Source organism: Ambystoma mexicanum, chromosome 12, assembly GCF_040938575.1.
Source record: "Ambystoma mexicanum isolate Mex_15411 chromosome 12, UKY_AmexF1_1, whole genome shotgun sequence".
NCBI lineage: Eukaryota > Metazoa > Chordata > Amphibia > Caudata > Ambystomatidae > Ambystoma > Ambystoma mexicanum.
This window is the reverse complement of record NC_090936.1, coordinates 953,223,692-953,241,625: the sequence shown is the minus strand read 5'-3', so window position 1 is coordinate 953,241,625 and position 17,934 is coordinate 953,223,692. Positions and strand designations below refer to the sequence as shown.

Genomic DNA, 17,934 nt, shown 5'->3' with positions numbered 1-17,934 from the left:
TAATGTTTATCTCTCTGCCTTAACCATATCTGCTTCTACATAACTGTTTTATGAGACAGTGGGCCTCATTACGAGTTTGGCGGGAGCCGTGCCTGTAAAACAGGCACGGCTACCGCCAAACTCGCTACCGGCACCGCCACCCGCGATTCGGCAACAACCGGCCCATTACGAGTTGAATGGGCCGGTAACTGCCCATTCTCGGGTGGTGGTATTGCCGGGCTCCCGATCCCCATTCTGCCGTATAGGGCAGAATGGGGGTGGGAAGCATGGTTGCACCGGCACCATTGATAACGTGCCGGTGCAATTACAAGGTATGTTCGCGGGCGCCGCACAGCCCGCCAGGTCTGACCTGACAGGCTGTCAGGCACCCGTGAGCAGAACTCGAAATTCGGTGGTACGGTATGAACGGTGCCGGTGCCTTACCGGCAACATTCATACCGTATTCGCCTACATTTTAATGAGGCCGAGTGTCTAGTACTGGATAGATGTGAGTTACGATACAAAAGGGACAATTTAATGATTCAAAGGAAGGCCTTACTACAGTGGGGAAATAAATGATCAATGGGAAACAGTTCTGGGATGACAGACCATAACTTGGGGTAAAGCAAGAGATTAGACTCAGGACTAATGCCACATACAGCCTCAAACTGAAGAGTGATGATTGATATTACTGGTGAATGCCGAATGGCAAAGGCAAGACACCGAGAAATCCTAGTGGTGGTCAAGTGGCAGGAAAGCAGGCGACAATGCAGTGCATTGAGTATTCAGTATGTAAGACAGTCATTAGACAGAAGGGGCTTGGATAGATGTGTGTCCATCAATGTATATGTTTGACTTTTATAAGACTGAATCCTGGGTGACTGGCTAAGTAACTTTATGCATTGTGGACAAAGCCAGCATAACACCTGTCTTCAGTTTTATATCACACCTTACACTTGAAATGGACAAGGGAAACTGAAGGTGGTAGGAGGAGGAGTAGATCAAGGCTGAGAGCGGAGGAGAATAGTGGTCTGGAGTAGGCACAGTTAGAGAAGAGAGCAGGGGCAGGAGAGACCTTTCTTGTGCAGGTGAATTCTGCAAATCACTCGAGGCCTCTAGCTTTACTCCACGCCTTACGTCATGTTATCAGAAGGGAGAAAATGGTGGACAGACGATGACAGAGGTAAAAGGAAAGAGTAGGAGATAGGTGTGGGTGCAGGGTGGCGAGGGCAGTAGACCATGGAGGTAGCATGGATAGGCATATCTTCTCTGAATGGTACAGGGTCATGTTACAGCAACTCCCTTTCAGCGCACTTCATTGTTGATGCCACTCAATAATGCGGCACCAAAAAAAACCAGCAGAACAAAGGGGGCTTCGGGTTACCTTCATAAATACACAGGGATTACAGAAATGCAATTTAGAAAACCAAAAATAAAAACTGAATGCAAAGTGGGGTCACATGGCTGTTAATGTTGCTATCAGAAAACGTAGACACATAGGGCCGCCAAACAAAACAAAGCACAGCGGCGACAGGGCTCACCCGTTATTGAAAGGCAAGACAGAAGGTAGTGAGGAGGGGAAAGAAATGGGGAGGGAATGGTGGTGGGGGCCACAGAGGACAACCCGTGTGGGTTGGGCCAACAGAATAGTGGCAAATGGAAGCACATTACAAATGCTAGCCACAAAGTAAGGTCAGGCCGCAATATGATGATCTATGGTAATGAACACCAAAAACGTATGGAATGCTCCTGGGTAATTATGCAGACACTTTTGGTCATATGAGGTTCAGGAAAATACCTTTTGCATGAAAGTATAAGGGGTTGGAGAAATGCCTATAGAACAGGAGGAAAGAGGAGAGGCGGGCACTGCCAAAGAGAGGTGGCAGGACTGTATGAAGAGGGTGGTGTGAAGAATGTTTCTTCTACTCCTTTTCGGCCACCCTATGACTTCATTCTTGATCTCTTTGGTTTCACTTTGCCACGAGCTACCACAAGCACATTTGCAACACACTCTAGCAGTTCTGTTACTCATTTGCTGAAAAGAAAATGTGCCAATGCGAGTGAATCACTTATAGGGTGCCTGTAAACAATTCAGCTCTGCTAAACCGTCTTGCATGCACAATCATCCATTTGCACATCAGCAATTGCATAATTTATTGACTAACGGCCTTAATTCAAGCATGGCGGTACGAGTAAAAGGCATTTTAAATAGCTTCTATTATAAAAAAAGTACCGTCTAATTATAGATTGGAATTACACAGGGTATGTACGCTATAGTGTACATAGAAAGTCCTGCATGGGGTACATTGCCCATATTCAGCCCATCTCTTTTGTCAGTGTGAAATACAGTCAGACTCTTATAAGCGGAAACAGAGGGAGGGTCATTTTGAGGAAAAGGGACTATGGATTAGGTGTACAGTAGAGCTATGATAATTAACTTCTACTTCTATGTCCTGTCCCCTTTCCTCTGTACTCAGTCGAGATTGAAAATATCCCAACCAATGGGCGGATTTTTTGTCACCGAAATCTGTTGCACATCTTTATGACACATTCATGATACAGTGTCGTAGTTTTGAGAAAGCAGGGTCACAATACAGGTATAAAACAAGAGGTATTGTCAAAACATCCTGTTATGGCGGATTACACTATTTTTAACGTGCATTCAAATGTATTGGACAGTTAACAGATCCATGCAGAAGCTAAAGACAGCTCAAACCTACAAGGAATGTTAAGTGTACCTCATGCCTGACATCCTATGTAAATAACATACATGTTCTCGTTCTACCTTTTGCCATAAAATCATTGTCTAGCTTCCATTACAATTTGAGGCATATTAATCACCTGAGTGCACAGGTCACATTTTGATCTTGGGAGAAGGGCAATCCATGTACCCTGTAAATTCCTGTGAATTGATTTTTGGTTTAAAACTATTGATGAGGCACTGAAAGAGTTAAAAAAAACGGTCTAACACTTGCTGTTCTGTACGATATCTGAAGAGCCAAAGGCACTGGTTTGTGAGTACCCAGTCAATTTACCGAAAATATTTCAGAGTGGTACATTTCACCCTAGACCATAATACCAAAAAACACTGAAAACCTTAAATAAATATATAAAGGGTAGCAGGGTAAGGGGTTAAAATGGGTCAGGATGGGCTTAGAGTGGCGTTATAAGGGTTAAAAAATCATGGGTGCTTGGGGGAGGGTGAATCCCCCAAATAAAATAAAGAAACTGTGTTTTTCGGTATTTTGGTAGCGGTGCAATGTGCCACTGAAATTTGGTCCGTAAAATCACATATAACCTGTTGTGTGATCACTAATTAAAATTACACACTGGGGGTATGTTATGTTAACGGTTCTTATACGGCGCATTGTTGCCACCTGCGTGGTCTCTAGGCACTCTGGTAGATCTGTAGTAGGGAGGGAGGCGGGTAAGTCATTAGGACTAAGTAGAAAAAAGAGCAAGAGAGCTGTGATGTGCTGTTGGCAGCTTTAGTTTGGTGACACCGGTCACTGAGCGTAGGTGTGTTGTTTTGGTTGATAGCCGCCATGTGGTGTTGGGCGAGACTATGTGTGTTTTTTTTCGCTGTTGTGGTGTTGTGAAGCGAGTGCGGTTTGTTCTGCTGTAGAGATATCCACTGGCATCGAAAAATGTGGGACCTTCAGAAACTTACCTCAGGGCCTCGATAAGGCCTTCCATTAACAATTTCAGGGGACGCGTAAAGTGGGCTCCCACAGAATGTCTGAAGAAACTTGTCTTTTTGGTAGAGGTTGGAGAGTCCAAAGTCGGCAATCTAAACACAGGGAATAAACATAATTGCAAATTGGTGATTTTGAACATTCAGAATCTAATGACACAGTTACAGAACCTACACATTATTCATGTACAAAAGGCAACAGGAAGCATTTCTTGGGATTCTTTAAGGCAAAATAATGATCATGGCTTATGAACAATACGTTGTACAAAGTAACTAAAACAAACGATCATAAACTGTTTGCGACAGGTACTTCAGACTTCAAATCATAGAGATAGCCATGATGAAGGCCAGCTTGTCCTATTACAATCACATAATACTTTTCAGCAAGAACATTAAAGAAGCACGTGTGCCTCCACTTGTATACGCTAGTCTGACTTATTCTTTAATATATAAAATGCTGCTTTTATTTGAGTTTCTCACATATAACAAGAGTTTCTCACATTTAACAAGAGAGCGTGTGTGATTGTAATATGATGAAATGACCAAGGGGGTCTAAGCTGCACTTTTAAAGATAATGTATACCAACCAACTCTCGACTTCGCCTTTCCCTTAGTGCAGTATCTCTGTACCTCGTCCGGAGGGTTAGGGGGGGCTATCGCTGTCTCCTGCACATCCTCCAATCACCCACTTTCTGAAAAGGGACATAACCGTAAGAGGATCCAGAGGACATGTATGAATAGACAAAAACAGAAGACTGGATGAGTGCTGAGTCCTTTGGGTTGCTCACGGCGGCACAAAACCAGCGGTCATTGCCCAGGTTCCATTCACCGCAGTATGTTGTGTTGCACCTTCTGGCTGCTAATGATAGTTATCAGGCTTCGTCCATTTTATGGGAAAAAAAGTCTATATAGAGAGGATAGGACGAACGCGTAAGTTATTTACAAGCTCTGAGGTAAACTATGTTATTAGCAAATGAACTTGCCAATACTGACAGCCATCTCTGTCAGCATTTTCAATAAGCAGATTCCAGAAGCGACCTATAATATATCAGAGCATGTTTTCTTCTCTTTAGCCAATCTGAGAGTGTTTAATCCAGGCACTAGCCGGAGAAGAAGTCTGCAGTCTATGCTCTTCTCAACAGTTTTCTTTCAGCTCTCTAGCCAATCAGCAAGATTGGAATGGAGGCTCCAACGGCCGCACAATCTGCATCCCAATCTTCACATTGTGATGTGTACACACTGGGCACTGGTCAAGGAGACATACACAAGATGTGTCAAAGGAAGCTCCAGGTCAGGCTATCTTTTCCCAGCTGTACAAGCTCTAAAACGGTGTTATTGCCGTCACCATCAGGAGATACTGTTCAAAAAGTGACCCTTCCCTTAGGCTTGGGACTACTAATTTAGGCACTGGTCCCCTGCCAAACAGTAGATCCCGCCATGGTGATCTCTAAAGCTTCAGCATCACAACTCACTAGTGAGAGCTATACCAAAATTACAGTGGGCCAAAGACAAAGGCAAGAATCTAAAACAAGGGATCTTAAAGGAGGAGGCAGCAGAAAGGAGATGTGCTGAACTGATGGTGAGGTAAGTGAGGGCGAGGAGCGAAGTGGTCTAAGGGAGGTATGTGGGCAGGCTGGGCAAACAGTGGGAACAGGAGCAGGGACATGGGGGAAGCAGCATACAGGATTACTGGAATGTAGGCTTACAGCAATGGATTCAGACTGATATTTCTAAAGCTGATTGACTGACACCCCGGCACTGGGTGATAATGCCATTTAAGCCCTCTGCCACCCTACTGTCTTCAGTGGACCTCCATGCATTCCAGTTATGGACAGCATTCCGAGGAATCCAAATGGCTGACCTTCTCTTAACATTCAAATAATTGAGCTAAAGCATATTAAAAATGATGACATGGGCAGATGCCCTCATAGAGAGAGCAAAGATTGCCAGGGGATTCTCACTATCCAGGCAATCAGCAATGTCCCCCCTTACGTAAATAGCAAGTACGAAGCCAGGCCTGAAGAAAGGGCTTTTGTGCCACAGGCCGAGTGACATTTTACCACTACTGTCAGCACACAGGTCACCAGAATGCTGTAAATAGGCACCATTTACTGGGGGAACTCGCTATCTCGCTGTTTGGGTCATGAGTCTACACAGAACGGCACTCAGGCAAGACAATTTTTGCAGGAACACAGCTCTGCCTCGTTGCGGCCCAATTCCTTCCGTGGCCGACAGTGGCTATGTGTAGGTCATTCTGAGGTTCCATTGCTGGTGGCACCCTGGGCAACTAACTGGCCAAGCCTTGCCCTGGCTAGTGTCACTGAAAGAAATATCTAAAATGTCAACGCTTCTGCACGTCGCTGCTTGTGTCTAATGTGATGTACCTGAACATGTTTAATAATACTTGGAAATATATGCAATACAAATCATTTCAACCCGAGAAGTATTTGGTCTGAAACCTTATCCGCAGGTCTTTCAGCGGCTTCCGAGCCTTCCATTCAGAGCCCTCCCAGCTCCAGCTCGCGCCTCACAATGAAATCATCTCTGAGCAAATGGAATGTGGCTGAAATGCAAGAGCGCGCCAGTGCACAATCGCAGAGATTGAAGCCCGATTGGCAGAGCTCGCGTTTCCTTTAATTGCGTGGAATTCCATTTCCTTATCAAGACACCCGACCTTGCGTGCAGGAAGTCGCCCTTAAGCCTTGAGAAGTGTGCCTTGTCAATCATTCGAGCAGAATGGACCAATGCCAGTGTTAAAAGTTTAAAGGTTGGCCCCTTCGCTTCATTAAGGAGGCGGGTGCTGTTGCTGGGAGCATGGGGCTGACCTAGTACTGTATGTTTCCCTTAAGAAAACACATTTCCTTTATGCCGAGGAATGCACTGAAATAAAAGACGGCCCTTGGACTTGAGAGAAGGAACCCCGGGCCTGAGCGGCCATGTTTTCATTTGGTCCATTCAGGAAAAGCGTGTATTTATGTAGCAGTCCACTCCCATCCTCGCAGACTGATGCTTATCAGCAGTTCTCATTAAAGCTGTCATATACAGAGAAACAAGATTAATAGGAGTCAAGGTTACTTCATGCTCCCGGCACTCAAGGGAAGCCAAAGCAGGGATTCAAGAGAACTTTCCAAAAGTCGAGCAACAGGATCTTGAATTCGAACCTCTGAAATACAATGTGGTCTGCATACTCTGCTGATTGTGGTCACAAACAGGCAGGTATACTTAATTGGTTACCATAAAAAATAATACTATGACATTCAGTTATTGCTTTTATTATGTATGAAACATTTTGTGCCCGCTTCATAAAGCCTTATACAATGGAATTGGAAAAGGCTTTGTGAATCAGGCTGCAGTTACTTCAGAGCCTGTGTGTGTGCCGTGTATGCATGTAGATAGACGGAGTCGGAAAAGCCGGTATTGATTTGATGGTGATGTATCGGATGACCAATGGGTGCATGGAGATGGTTTAATGAGTACAATAATTTCAAGCGTCTACTTCCTTTCCCGCTCAAGACTACTCCTTTGTGTGCTGAACACGCCCCGTCCCTAGGGAGACCAGACGTCCCGGTTTTCCTGGGACAGTCCGGGGAAATCACCCTCTGTCCTGGGGTTCCAGGAGTTTTTTCATTTTAGAAACCCTGTCCGGGGTTTGCGTGGTTATGGTAATTCAAATTGTAATTATTTTTTACAACACTTTCAAAATTTGAAGTTGGAGGATTGAGACGGACCCCAGACCTTTCAGGTTCAAGTCAAAACACTTGCTGACTGTGCCACAGAGACTGGCTTGGAAATGGTTGTACAGCAAGCCATGTAATATCAATTAGAGCAAACGCTTGTTTTGAATTAACATGCCAAGATTCACAGGCAAAACTGCACAAATGAGATCAATAACAGTTTATAGAAAGGAGAAGTGCTGGAAATATGATTAGGTGGTGGTTGTGGGGGCGTGTTGGGGAGGGGCAGTAATTGGTGGGCTGCGATGGGGTAGTCCCTCTTCTATGTTGTTGATCGTCCCGGTTTTTTGTTTTGGAAATCTGGTCACCCTACACGTCCCTTGTCTTTAGCAATCTGGACAGTGGTCAGAATTCCTAACTGAAGCTACAAGTATTATACTTTAAGATAAGGAATGTACACAATTATGTGTGTAACTGGAATGGCAGAAGAAAATAACTTGTTTATTTACTTGTTTATTACCATTTAATTATGTCACAAGCCATAACCAACTCTTTGCTCCTATCTCTATCACACTTTAATCAGAGCGTATTTCCCTACTGAGAAAATGAAACTGACAATTGGAGTGTTGCCCACAAAAAGAAGACATTATTCGAATAAAACTTTTTAAAAATGTTTTATTTTTTTTAATTTGTTTTTGGTGAAAAAAAGAAATTAATTACACCTTTACATTTATTGAAATGAATTGAAAAACTCACCCTGGCCATTGGAAGGGAACAAAGGCTAATCATGTCATTTTTATGCAAGAACCGAACAATAGAATTAAGCTTTTTCCAGACAGAAACACACGATAGAGGCCCAAAAGCCGCCTCTCTATCTATGAGGGACCATCGGTGCCTATTCATTGAGGAGGTCTGCACAAGCCTGAATATATTCTGGTCACACCTAGGCAGGCGGCAAACCTAGCATCACATGATGGTGCGATGCTAAGGACCTCAAATGAGCATTATTAGTATGGAAATATGATATCATTTTTGGGCTGAATGAAACATCTTACGTTGGGAAGATACTTTGACTAGCGGCTAAGTTGCTGGCCCTGGAACTTGGAGACTGGGTTCTAATCCAAGGTCAAGCACTTGAACAAAAAAAAGTATCCTCTGGGCAAAACATTTCATCACCCTGTGCCTTGAACAGTAAATAGGCTTCAATGCCAACTGTAAACGAGTGTGATAATGTCAACACGTAAAACCAACAATACAGTATGCTCTGTAACACTGCTAGGATTGCACGATCACAGTGCTTAATTTGTGTGGGAGGATGAGGAGCTTGACAGGGCTCAGCCCTAACACTTATTTCTGAGACCCTGCACTTATTGCCGATTCCAGCTTGATTATGCTGTGGTGTTTTGGCAACTGTATTATTTTAACTGGCAGTCAGTCACAGTTATATAACAACAACAGTGTAAGGTTCGAAATTGCTGGGAGCTATTTAGCTCCTACCTCTACCCTAGGAGAGTCTGGATACCTTGGAATCAACAGCTACCAGGAATGATGATTGGCTCCCCAGTCCAAGTGGTGCCATACAGACATGCATATGTGACATTAGTGTGAGTGTTTAAAAATGTTAAAAAAAGAACTAGGACACATTTAAACATAATGGAGCATACATAATAGCCAAAATGTTACTTTGCATCTCATGTGGAAGTTATATTTGTGGGGCACTGTGTACCCGCTCCTGGTTACCTAACCGTAGCTCCTGCTTACCGGGTGATCCCCGACACACAGGAGCTGGATTTAGTTCCTGCTCATTAAACCTTCATTTCGAGCCCTGCAGTGTGCACTGACCAGTTCTGCACGAGCTAACTCATTGTTATTCATGAAATTGATGACCCAGCTGGGCAGCGCTATTTATCCAATGTGTAACAGGCGTGCTAGAAAATATTTGGCCCTGGTACTTATTTTCTTACAAGTTAAGCACTGATGGTCAACCACTTCCCATCACATCCTAATTTCGGTAACTCCTCTCAACCTGATCGCAGGCACCATACGGTTCTACGTACAGAATCTGGTGTTCTTAGTTGCTACTATGGAATCTGCATATGACTCCTAGCCAAACTCTGGAAATGGTCCAGAAATGTGCTTTCAGAGTCCATTTATGGTCTGAGAAGACAAGATCACATTGCCAGAAGCTCTGAAGCTTCGACACCTGTTACACACCAAATAGATTTCAAGATTCATAAAGCCTCCCACAGTCAAACTCCAAACTACATGTTCAAGTTTCCAATAACCTGCAGCCAACCAAACATTTAAGGACACCCTCCCGCGCCATGATGGCCCAGCACCAATCAAAACACACTCGTTATATGGTTATATCTTTCCACCAGGGGGCAAAAGGTCAAGGTGCAGGCTACCAGCTGGCCATAAAAAGTCACTCACTGCCTCAATTCTATACATGCACACAGCATAGCATTATTTACTTGCCAAGAATCCAGTATCACAAGCCAATGGCTACTGGCGAGGGCACATTCTGCACGATGTTTCCAGCATAAAGTCTTCTATTTCTGGAACTGGCTCCCAGTACATGTAAAGCCGAAATATGACCGTATGAAGTACAGACGTGCTCTGAAGACCCACCTGTTCCTCTTTGCATAAGGAACTTACATTCATTTTCAAGAAATCTGCTCTGTCTCTTACTTGGAAGCCACAGCTGCAGTAAGTGTTGTATGTAAAGCAGTGTGATACATCAAATACCTAAGCAAACAAGTTCTATTTCCTAGGCTTGTGCTAAGAATCAACCTTCAACCAGGCCATCAAGTGCTTCCATAGTTTTTAATAGCTTATCATTTTTTGTCATGTTCCCGGTTCACCATGATATGATATGATATGATAGGTTATTTATAACGGACTTAATACCCAGAGGTTTCTAAGCACAGACTGGGGATCGAACCTGTGCTGCTCCGTCTTGTCTTGCTTCCAAGGCAAGCACGTTGCTCCTGAGGTATCCTCCCAAAACAAGCATAACTTTTTGGAATTTGGTGTAAACATGATGTTTCTTCCTCACAAAGCTATCATACAAAAAAGTTGTACTTCCACGCAGACTGGGATTGACTTCATTGTTTTGCCCCCGGAAACACTGTTAGGTTCAGTGGTCAAAGACGTGTGGGTCCCCTCTGAAATTGCTACCTGCTAGACACATTCGTAGGAACGGAGGTAATCTGGGGCCCTGCTGCAGTTCAGGGGGCTGCAGAGGAATCGGCCCATGGCCACGGCATTAGATCAGCCATGCCATAGGAGACGAGCACGAAAGGGCAATCTACATTAAACGTGTTCTCTTTTATAAATAGTGAACCAAAGAAAAGATTCGAGAAATCAAAAAAGCCAGTCCTCGTTCTCCCACTTTATACTGAGGTACACGTTAACACTGTGCAACGATTTGGCTACAAAGTCAGCATGGACGCACACACATCTGCCCTCTAAAACTTATCTGAAAGGATCCTGAGATGGGCGGGTGAGGCGGCGCGCAAGGCCCGCTGACCTCCATTGACTGTTGCTCCCAAGTACTGGACCGGTCTCTTGGGATTACAGGAGCCTTACCAGTCGACATGCTGTCGCCCCCTCACAAAGGAAGCGCAAGCAATGCGTTTTATTCTGAATCCATTACGGCCAAGTCACCAGTCGTGGACCACCTTAAGACTCACTCCCCCCCAGCCCCTGCGAGGAGACAGGAGTTCAACCCAACCCAAGGAAAGTCATGCAACAGACTTCAAAAGCATTTCCACGGCATGTGTTAAAAATTCGCACATTAAACTGTGAAGACAACTGAAAGGTGTCCCAAAGTCTGGATTGGTTGCGGCTTGATTAAATTGGAAAGATTGGTTAACTGAGGGCCAGGCCCAGTACCCGATGTAAGCAACGTGTCTGTCAGCAGAGCACGAACAGTAAATGTTAATGACTGTTTCTCCATTTCTATACACTATCATCTCCAATGAAGTGTGCATTCAACATTACTGCAAAGTGAATGATATGAGAAGAATGCGTCATTACACTACCACCCCTAACGATCTAACCCCACCCGCCCTCCAGCTCCAATCTTCAACCCAATAAACCATAGTCCTTCAAACGGGGTAGGGGCGCTCCTTCCCAACCCATATCCTCCAGTCCCACAAATCCTGCTTAACCCTATCCCAGGATTCAAAAACACTTTGTATTTGTATTTTATTGAATTTTACAGCGTTTAACTCCGAAGCGCTGAACATAGCAACAACGGTACAAAACATGGGAAAATGCCAGAAAAACAACAGGTCAGTGGGATAGAATATGGGTTTTTAGGCAAGATTTGAAGAGGGGCGGGGATGACGTGGAACGCAAAGAGAGGAGTCCCAAATCTTAGGGGCCAAGAGAGCAAAAGAATGGAAACTGGGGCACAAGGAGCTTGGGGGACAGTTAAGAGGAAGATAGAATGGGAACAAAGTGGACGAGTAGGTGAGGAGAGGGAGATTAAGGAAGAAAGATATGGAAGAGCAAGGACATAGAGGGAATTTTGAAATAAATGTGATAATTGATAGTACTTTAATGTTTATAAATGATTTGTTTAGAGTCTTTTGCTAATTTCTGCATGTGTACCCTCACTCTGCTTACTTCGATTGAGTCCATAACGGTTTACCTCGTCCCAGCTTTGCTATTCTCAAAACATGGCCAACAGCCTGCATATCATTGATGAGCATCTCTAAGTACAAAGGGCCCAATTCATGGAAATGTGCATAGAAATACTGCAGGGGTCGGACGCCGAGAAGGACACTGCGCGACTCTGCACGCAGAATGAAAAAAGCGCGTCCCGCAAATTCATGGAATTTACTGTGCAAAGTTTCCGTAATCGCAAGTCACGGCCGGAACGCCCACATGCAAAGCATTAACAGCCAGAACAGCTACCTTTGTGCGCTCCCGCGGGCGCGAATACATGCACCCTTCAAACAGTGAGTGGGGACCCCCACAAGCAGGCCTGCATCCCAGGGACCCTGCGTGGGGTCCCCCATAACTGTATCCAGCACCCCGACAAGATGCGTATAAAAAAGTTATTTGGTAATTACTCAGGAAATCTGCGTGCAAACCCCCGTAAACCATTTCTGCACCCTGCTAAACCGCATAAACGCACCCCTGAGTTAGATCGGAACCCCAGTTGTGTACACTAGCCCCTATATCCCACATGCAACACCTCCTCCATGTTGCGATTCCTACACACAGTGTACTTGCGCCTGCCTTCGGGTGGTCGATAGTAGGAAGGTCTTGCATGGCCAATTCCCACCCGAGAGGTTGCACGATCGAGTCCATTAATACTTGTTGTGCCGTGCAATAGTGGGCGTGTGAGGGCTGGCCTGCAGGCCGTCCCTTGGAACGCCCACTTTTTAGCAAGTACTTCCCCATTTTTGGTGTTCTGCCCCCTTCCCAGCCCTGTGCGCAAGCCACACCCTTGCTCTGCATGGACTCTTGCACAAGTCCCTCGACGGCTCGCAGAGACGTCTCGAGCCTGCACAAACTCCACGCAAGTCCTGGAAAATTCCTGAGCATTCGATTGCATGAATCGACAAACGCAGTTTGGCACGCAAGTACCATTTTTATCACGCAAATAATTCCATGAATCAGGCCCAAAGTCTTTATCTGATTGCTCGGAGCTGGTGAATCAAAAAAGCTGTCAAGTTGGTCCATGGCATGTGTGATACATTCTATTAGTCTTTACATTTCAGATAACAGCACATAAACTTTCATTTTTCCCACAGAAGGTATAGGCCAACAAATCCCAGCATGCACTGTGTTGTTGGCTACAATTCCAGAACTAGTTGCCAGGTGCCAAAAGTAACATGCAGCCCATTGGCAGCTGAATGCATATTTACATGTCTTCTCTATGTGCACCCATGCATATTATCTGTGTTCAAGTCCCTGTTACAGTTAGAAGGTTGAAATCGGGATGAGCTCCTCGCCGCCGCCTTTTGGCAGCATAAGAGACCTATTTGCATGCCAGAGGGACATCTTGAGTTGTGTCTCCATTAAATGAGGGTAATGGAAATCAGTGTAGCTCCTCCCTACTATCACAGTTCAATGATATCTATGTACACGTGGAAGGAATGTCGGGGTCATTCTCCTGAACTGAAGGAGGGCCCCCTGAGGCCGACCTTCACGGCACAGACCTTGGACAAAATCAATTCTCTATGTGCACCATCACCTCTCTACGGGTTCACCACTTTGTCGGGTGACAGGTGGAGGGGTGGTTTGGGGCTTACAGAGTCCCATTGGGTGAAGAGAGGAGTGAGAGGGGTGGAAGAGGTCAATATTCTTGTGTGCCTTCATTTATGGCCGCCTGAGAAAACTCCAAACCGATGCTAATATAGGAGTAACGCTCATTAAGTCTGGGTGATCACAAGCCAAGATGCTGAAATCTGCGACAGACCCCGACATCTCTTCCTGCACGTGCACTGGTGTAATAATTTGCTCGATGGATCTTGGTGCAGGTGAGACTAAGACAAGTCAAGTTGCCGGCGACTTGTCAGAGAGAAAAAAGGCAGCATTTATTGAAGGGTTGCATTTCACTGTGAACAGGTGCCATAGAAATACCGGTTAGTCAACCACCATGGGTGTTGTATCGCAAATGAAGATTCCTTGAAGTAATGCCTGATGTTGTACCTATACTATTTTTCCATCAGTTACATTATATATTTATCTCTGTTCATTTTATAATTCCACACTGTTCCATCAATCTGCACCAAATGTTGCATAGTTACCTGTATGAACCCTCTGGACATACTGGCTGCATGACATTTGGACACCCCATCCCTTTGCCTGGATTCCAGCACCTTCACACATGAGACGGTTGCCTGCGATCAGCCAAACATCAATGTGGTCGTAGGAGGACTACACAACGTCAGGAACAAAACTCGAAGGACAGGGACCTCGAGACCCACATTTCAAGGCCCTAGGAAGCACTGTTTCAGGGGATGTTAGAGCCCCTGCAGGGGGTGCTCGAGGGACGTCCCACATAGCGTGGGCGCCCCTCTGTCAGCCCCTCCCCTCCCCTCATGGCCAGGCAGGTCACTTCCCCCGTCAGCTACATCACGATTAGGGGGCAGGCGTCCCCAGGGTGGGCATTTCCGGCCAGCCCTAGGGACTGCCTAAAAATACAGAGTAGGACTGAAGCAAGGCCTCTTTCAGTCCTCCTCCGTCGAATTACCCACCCACCCGCACCAAATGGTAGGATGGGGAGCACAGTGTGGCTGAACTAGAGTGTGAGTATCTAGGTAGGAAAAGACGGTGCAGGTGGAATATAGGTTGAACGGAGGACCAGGGGGCAAGTGGCAGTGTGAAAAATAGTTTCAAGGGTTGGCTTGCTTTGTCAGGCAGTAATGGGTCAATTCTTTTTTTTTTTTTAACAAGAGAGCGACGTGCCAATGGGGGTGAAGGAAAAGGGTTTCTAATGATTGCTTACTTCAATTTGTATTCATTTTACATTTTCAGAAGAGATCGAGGGCAAGTAAGAGCGAAGGAAAGTGGGTTAAATTGCCTGCTTCGTGGCATACAAATTTCAATTCTTAAGCGGAGGATGAGGTGTGAATAAAGAAAAGGTTTAAAAGTATTTTCGGCTTTCAATTTGTATTACTTTTTCGTTTTCAGCTGACATCGAGGTGCAAGTATGTGCAAAGGACAGTGTTTTAAGGTCCGGGTTTCATGGGGTATAGTTGTTTCAGTTTGTAGCATAGAGAGGGGTGTGCGTTGGGGGAAAAGTTTTAAAAATGCCTTCATGCTTCAATTTGTATTATTTTTTACGTTTTCAGCGGAGATCGAGGTGTAAGTGGGTGAAGGGAATTGTGTGAAATTCCTGGCTTTAATTATGTACTGATTGTTCCATTTCTGTCACAGTCGGAGTTAGGGGCAGTCCTAGCCGGAAAGGAGTTTGCCACGGCTTGAACTGTGGGCGGTTTCCCGATGGCCGTACCCGAGCCAAGGTCAGAATGGCGGGCACTGGATCCCTATGGACACTGGAGAATCCTCACCTTCATGTACAGTGGCCCGAAGGATAAGCGCTCTGTGCACCAATCTGGCGTGGATGTCCGGTGCCTTGCGACATGCATGGAGGCGGCAAGGGGACACCGGAACAGTCAGAAGTTGCCCCATTTTTTGGGGGCTAGGCATTTTTTGTGGTATAGATGGTCATGAACCATGGTGCTTTAGGGCTAGGACTGCCACCTTTGTATTGTATGCTCCAATAAACTGTGATCTGTGTTTCCAAAAATGTAAACTGTTGTCTGACATTCACTGACTGCCTAGGTTTTGGTTACCAAGGTATGTCATCCTCACACAACAGGGGGGGAAAAGCCAATGGGGGGCTGACACCGCTATGAGATATTTGCACTGCAAAGCACTGCACTGCAACAAGTGGGGAGAGCGCACCGAAGGTCCCAGTATGCTGCAGATGCCAAATCTCGCCTCCCCTCCACGTTTGCTCCGGGGTATGTCAGCCAGCCACACGCGCCCATTCTCAGTGCAGTTTACTTCAGGGTGCAGGGCACATCAAGCGATAAGTGACTCGGAACAGCGACTTACAGGATCATTGTTTTTCAACAATTGATGAGAGTGTTATTATGTCTGTCTACAGAACGCATGCGGAGTACGGGTACTTATGCTAGTATAGAATAATACACCAACTAGTACATAATAACTAAGCATTATGGTAGAATCTTGCACATTATCCACCTACACCCCTTTCTGTTATGCAGATTCCACTTTGCCATGGCTCTCTTAATTAACTAGAAAAACGCAGCTGAGTAGAGGCTACTTAATTTCATGAGGTACTTTTATATAGCACTCATATTGCCAGATCCCCGCTTCGCTGTTGCAAAATATAATGATGGAAATAAGGCAAATTCACTTGGACCATGAGGCCTATGGAACTGTCTGATTGGCATTTTTACTCATAGGCTGCAGATTCAGAGTTATTGTATTAAAGTAAGAGTAATATAATTGTACCCATACATTAACCTGTCCTGATAAACAATGTAATACATTCTATTCAACTTAAAAAAGAAAACCACCAATTCCACTAAGAAGAAAAGAATCAATACTGGCAAAAAAAGGAATTAGGGATGTTTTGCACAGCAGGTTTTTATGGATGATCAACAAAAGGCAGGTTTTTAACCCCCTACCTAATCTAGCCTCCGTTGCCACGCTTTCAACAAGATAACACAACAGTCTACCTCTCACTGTAACTAGGGTGTCTTCTGAAAGCACAACTTTACCTGACACATCTGTGCCATTGGTCCCCTTAAGGCTGCACTCCCGCTTTGTCCCACTTCCTGTTACTGCATAAAAGATTACTCACCCACCAACCCTTCATAATTGAAGGTTGGCTGGAAGGCAAGCCGTAGGGTTTCGATTTGAGAGTGGGGGGATGAAGGCCCGTGGTGCCTTTTTCCCAATGCTCCTGGACTGGACGGATCTTTCTCACCTGCTCCCGAGTATTAGGGCAAAGGCGATGAATGCTCCAAAGCAAAAGGTGAGCCGAGTGAACGCGTGAACATTTTGCGGCGCCGACCGTTATCCATGCATGGTGATGACTTGTTCCAGGAATATTGAGTAGACCTTTTAAGATCAAGTACTGCGGCATTTATGAACATGATCACTGCTTTTGCAAGAACTCTTTTTCACGGAGAGGTGGAGGGGTGAAGGCATCAGCCAGGAATGCACTGGCCTGGCCCTGTACCGACCTGCCCCTCACTAACCCTGTGTCCAGGATACAGAGGCAAGGCCGAGTATGGGTGGAAGGTTGAGTCGAGCGCCCAGGACAGCCTCACATGTTTGGGCTGCTCACTCGCATGCCTGTTGGTGACAGGGGACCCACACAACACTAATATGGTTGTGTATACACATGCTTTTATGAGGGGCCGTTCTTATATTAAGCTTTCCATCATCAGTGGTCTTCATGTTGGTCCATTACTTTGTTGCTTTGTGTGACATACCCTAGTGTTTAATAAGAGTCTCTGCTGGTTTCAACCTGTGTTTTTATTATATTGTGTGAAGTGTGTGTGATGAGTTGTGTATTTACACATACTAACAGAAGCTTCCCATTGATGTAGAGTTTGGTGTCCTCACAACTGTCAAGAGGAGGCGGGGTGAAATCTTGGCACGTGCCGCATGAGAAATCCGCATGCTACTTCACTCAGTGGTGTAGAGCAGTTTGGGGAAACGAATCGCACCAGAAAGAATGATTGTCACAAGGACCTTGTTATGGCAAAACCAAAGTGGTCCCACCCTGTGATCAAAAATCCACAGTTCACCTGAACGAAAGGGGGACTAGGGTGCTCAAATAGGCGAATGTAGCTTCTTTGGGATTGTCAACAGGACCCTGTAGATGCAGGGCTCATAAATGGCGCTCATTACATGAATGCGACTTTCTCATGATGGCAGTGAGAACGTGCCTTGTCATCTGTGACAATTTCCTTCATCTGAAACATACATGTGCTGAGCGCGATCACGCTCCTGTGGCAAATAATGCTCCCTAGACACCCAGGGGTGTTCTTTCACCATAACGTATGTGTGACGCAATGGC

General features: G+C 45.4%; 1 protein-coding gene across 1 annotated transcript in view; it reads right to left on the bottom strand.

Moving 5' to 3' along the window:
- NUAK1 (NUAK family kinase 1) overlaps window positions 1–17,934 on the bottom strand; it is a 206,452-nt gene that overhangs the window by 12,842 nt on the left and 175,676 nt on the right. Inside the window, exon 5 of the mRNA XM_069629431.1 lies at window positions 3,650–3,769. Within this exon, the coding sequence (XP_069485532.1) occupies window positions 3,650–3,769 (120 nt within the window). The remainder of the gene's footprint in view (window positions 1–3,649; window positions 3,770–17,934) is intronic.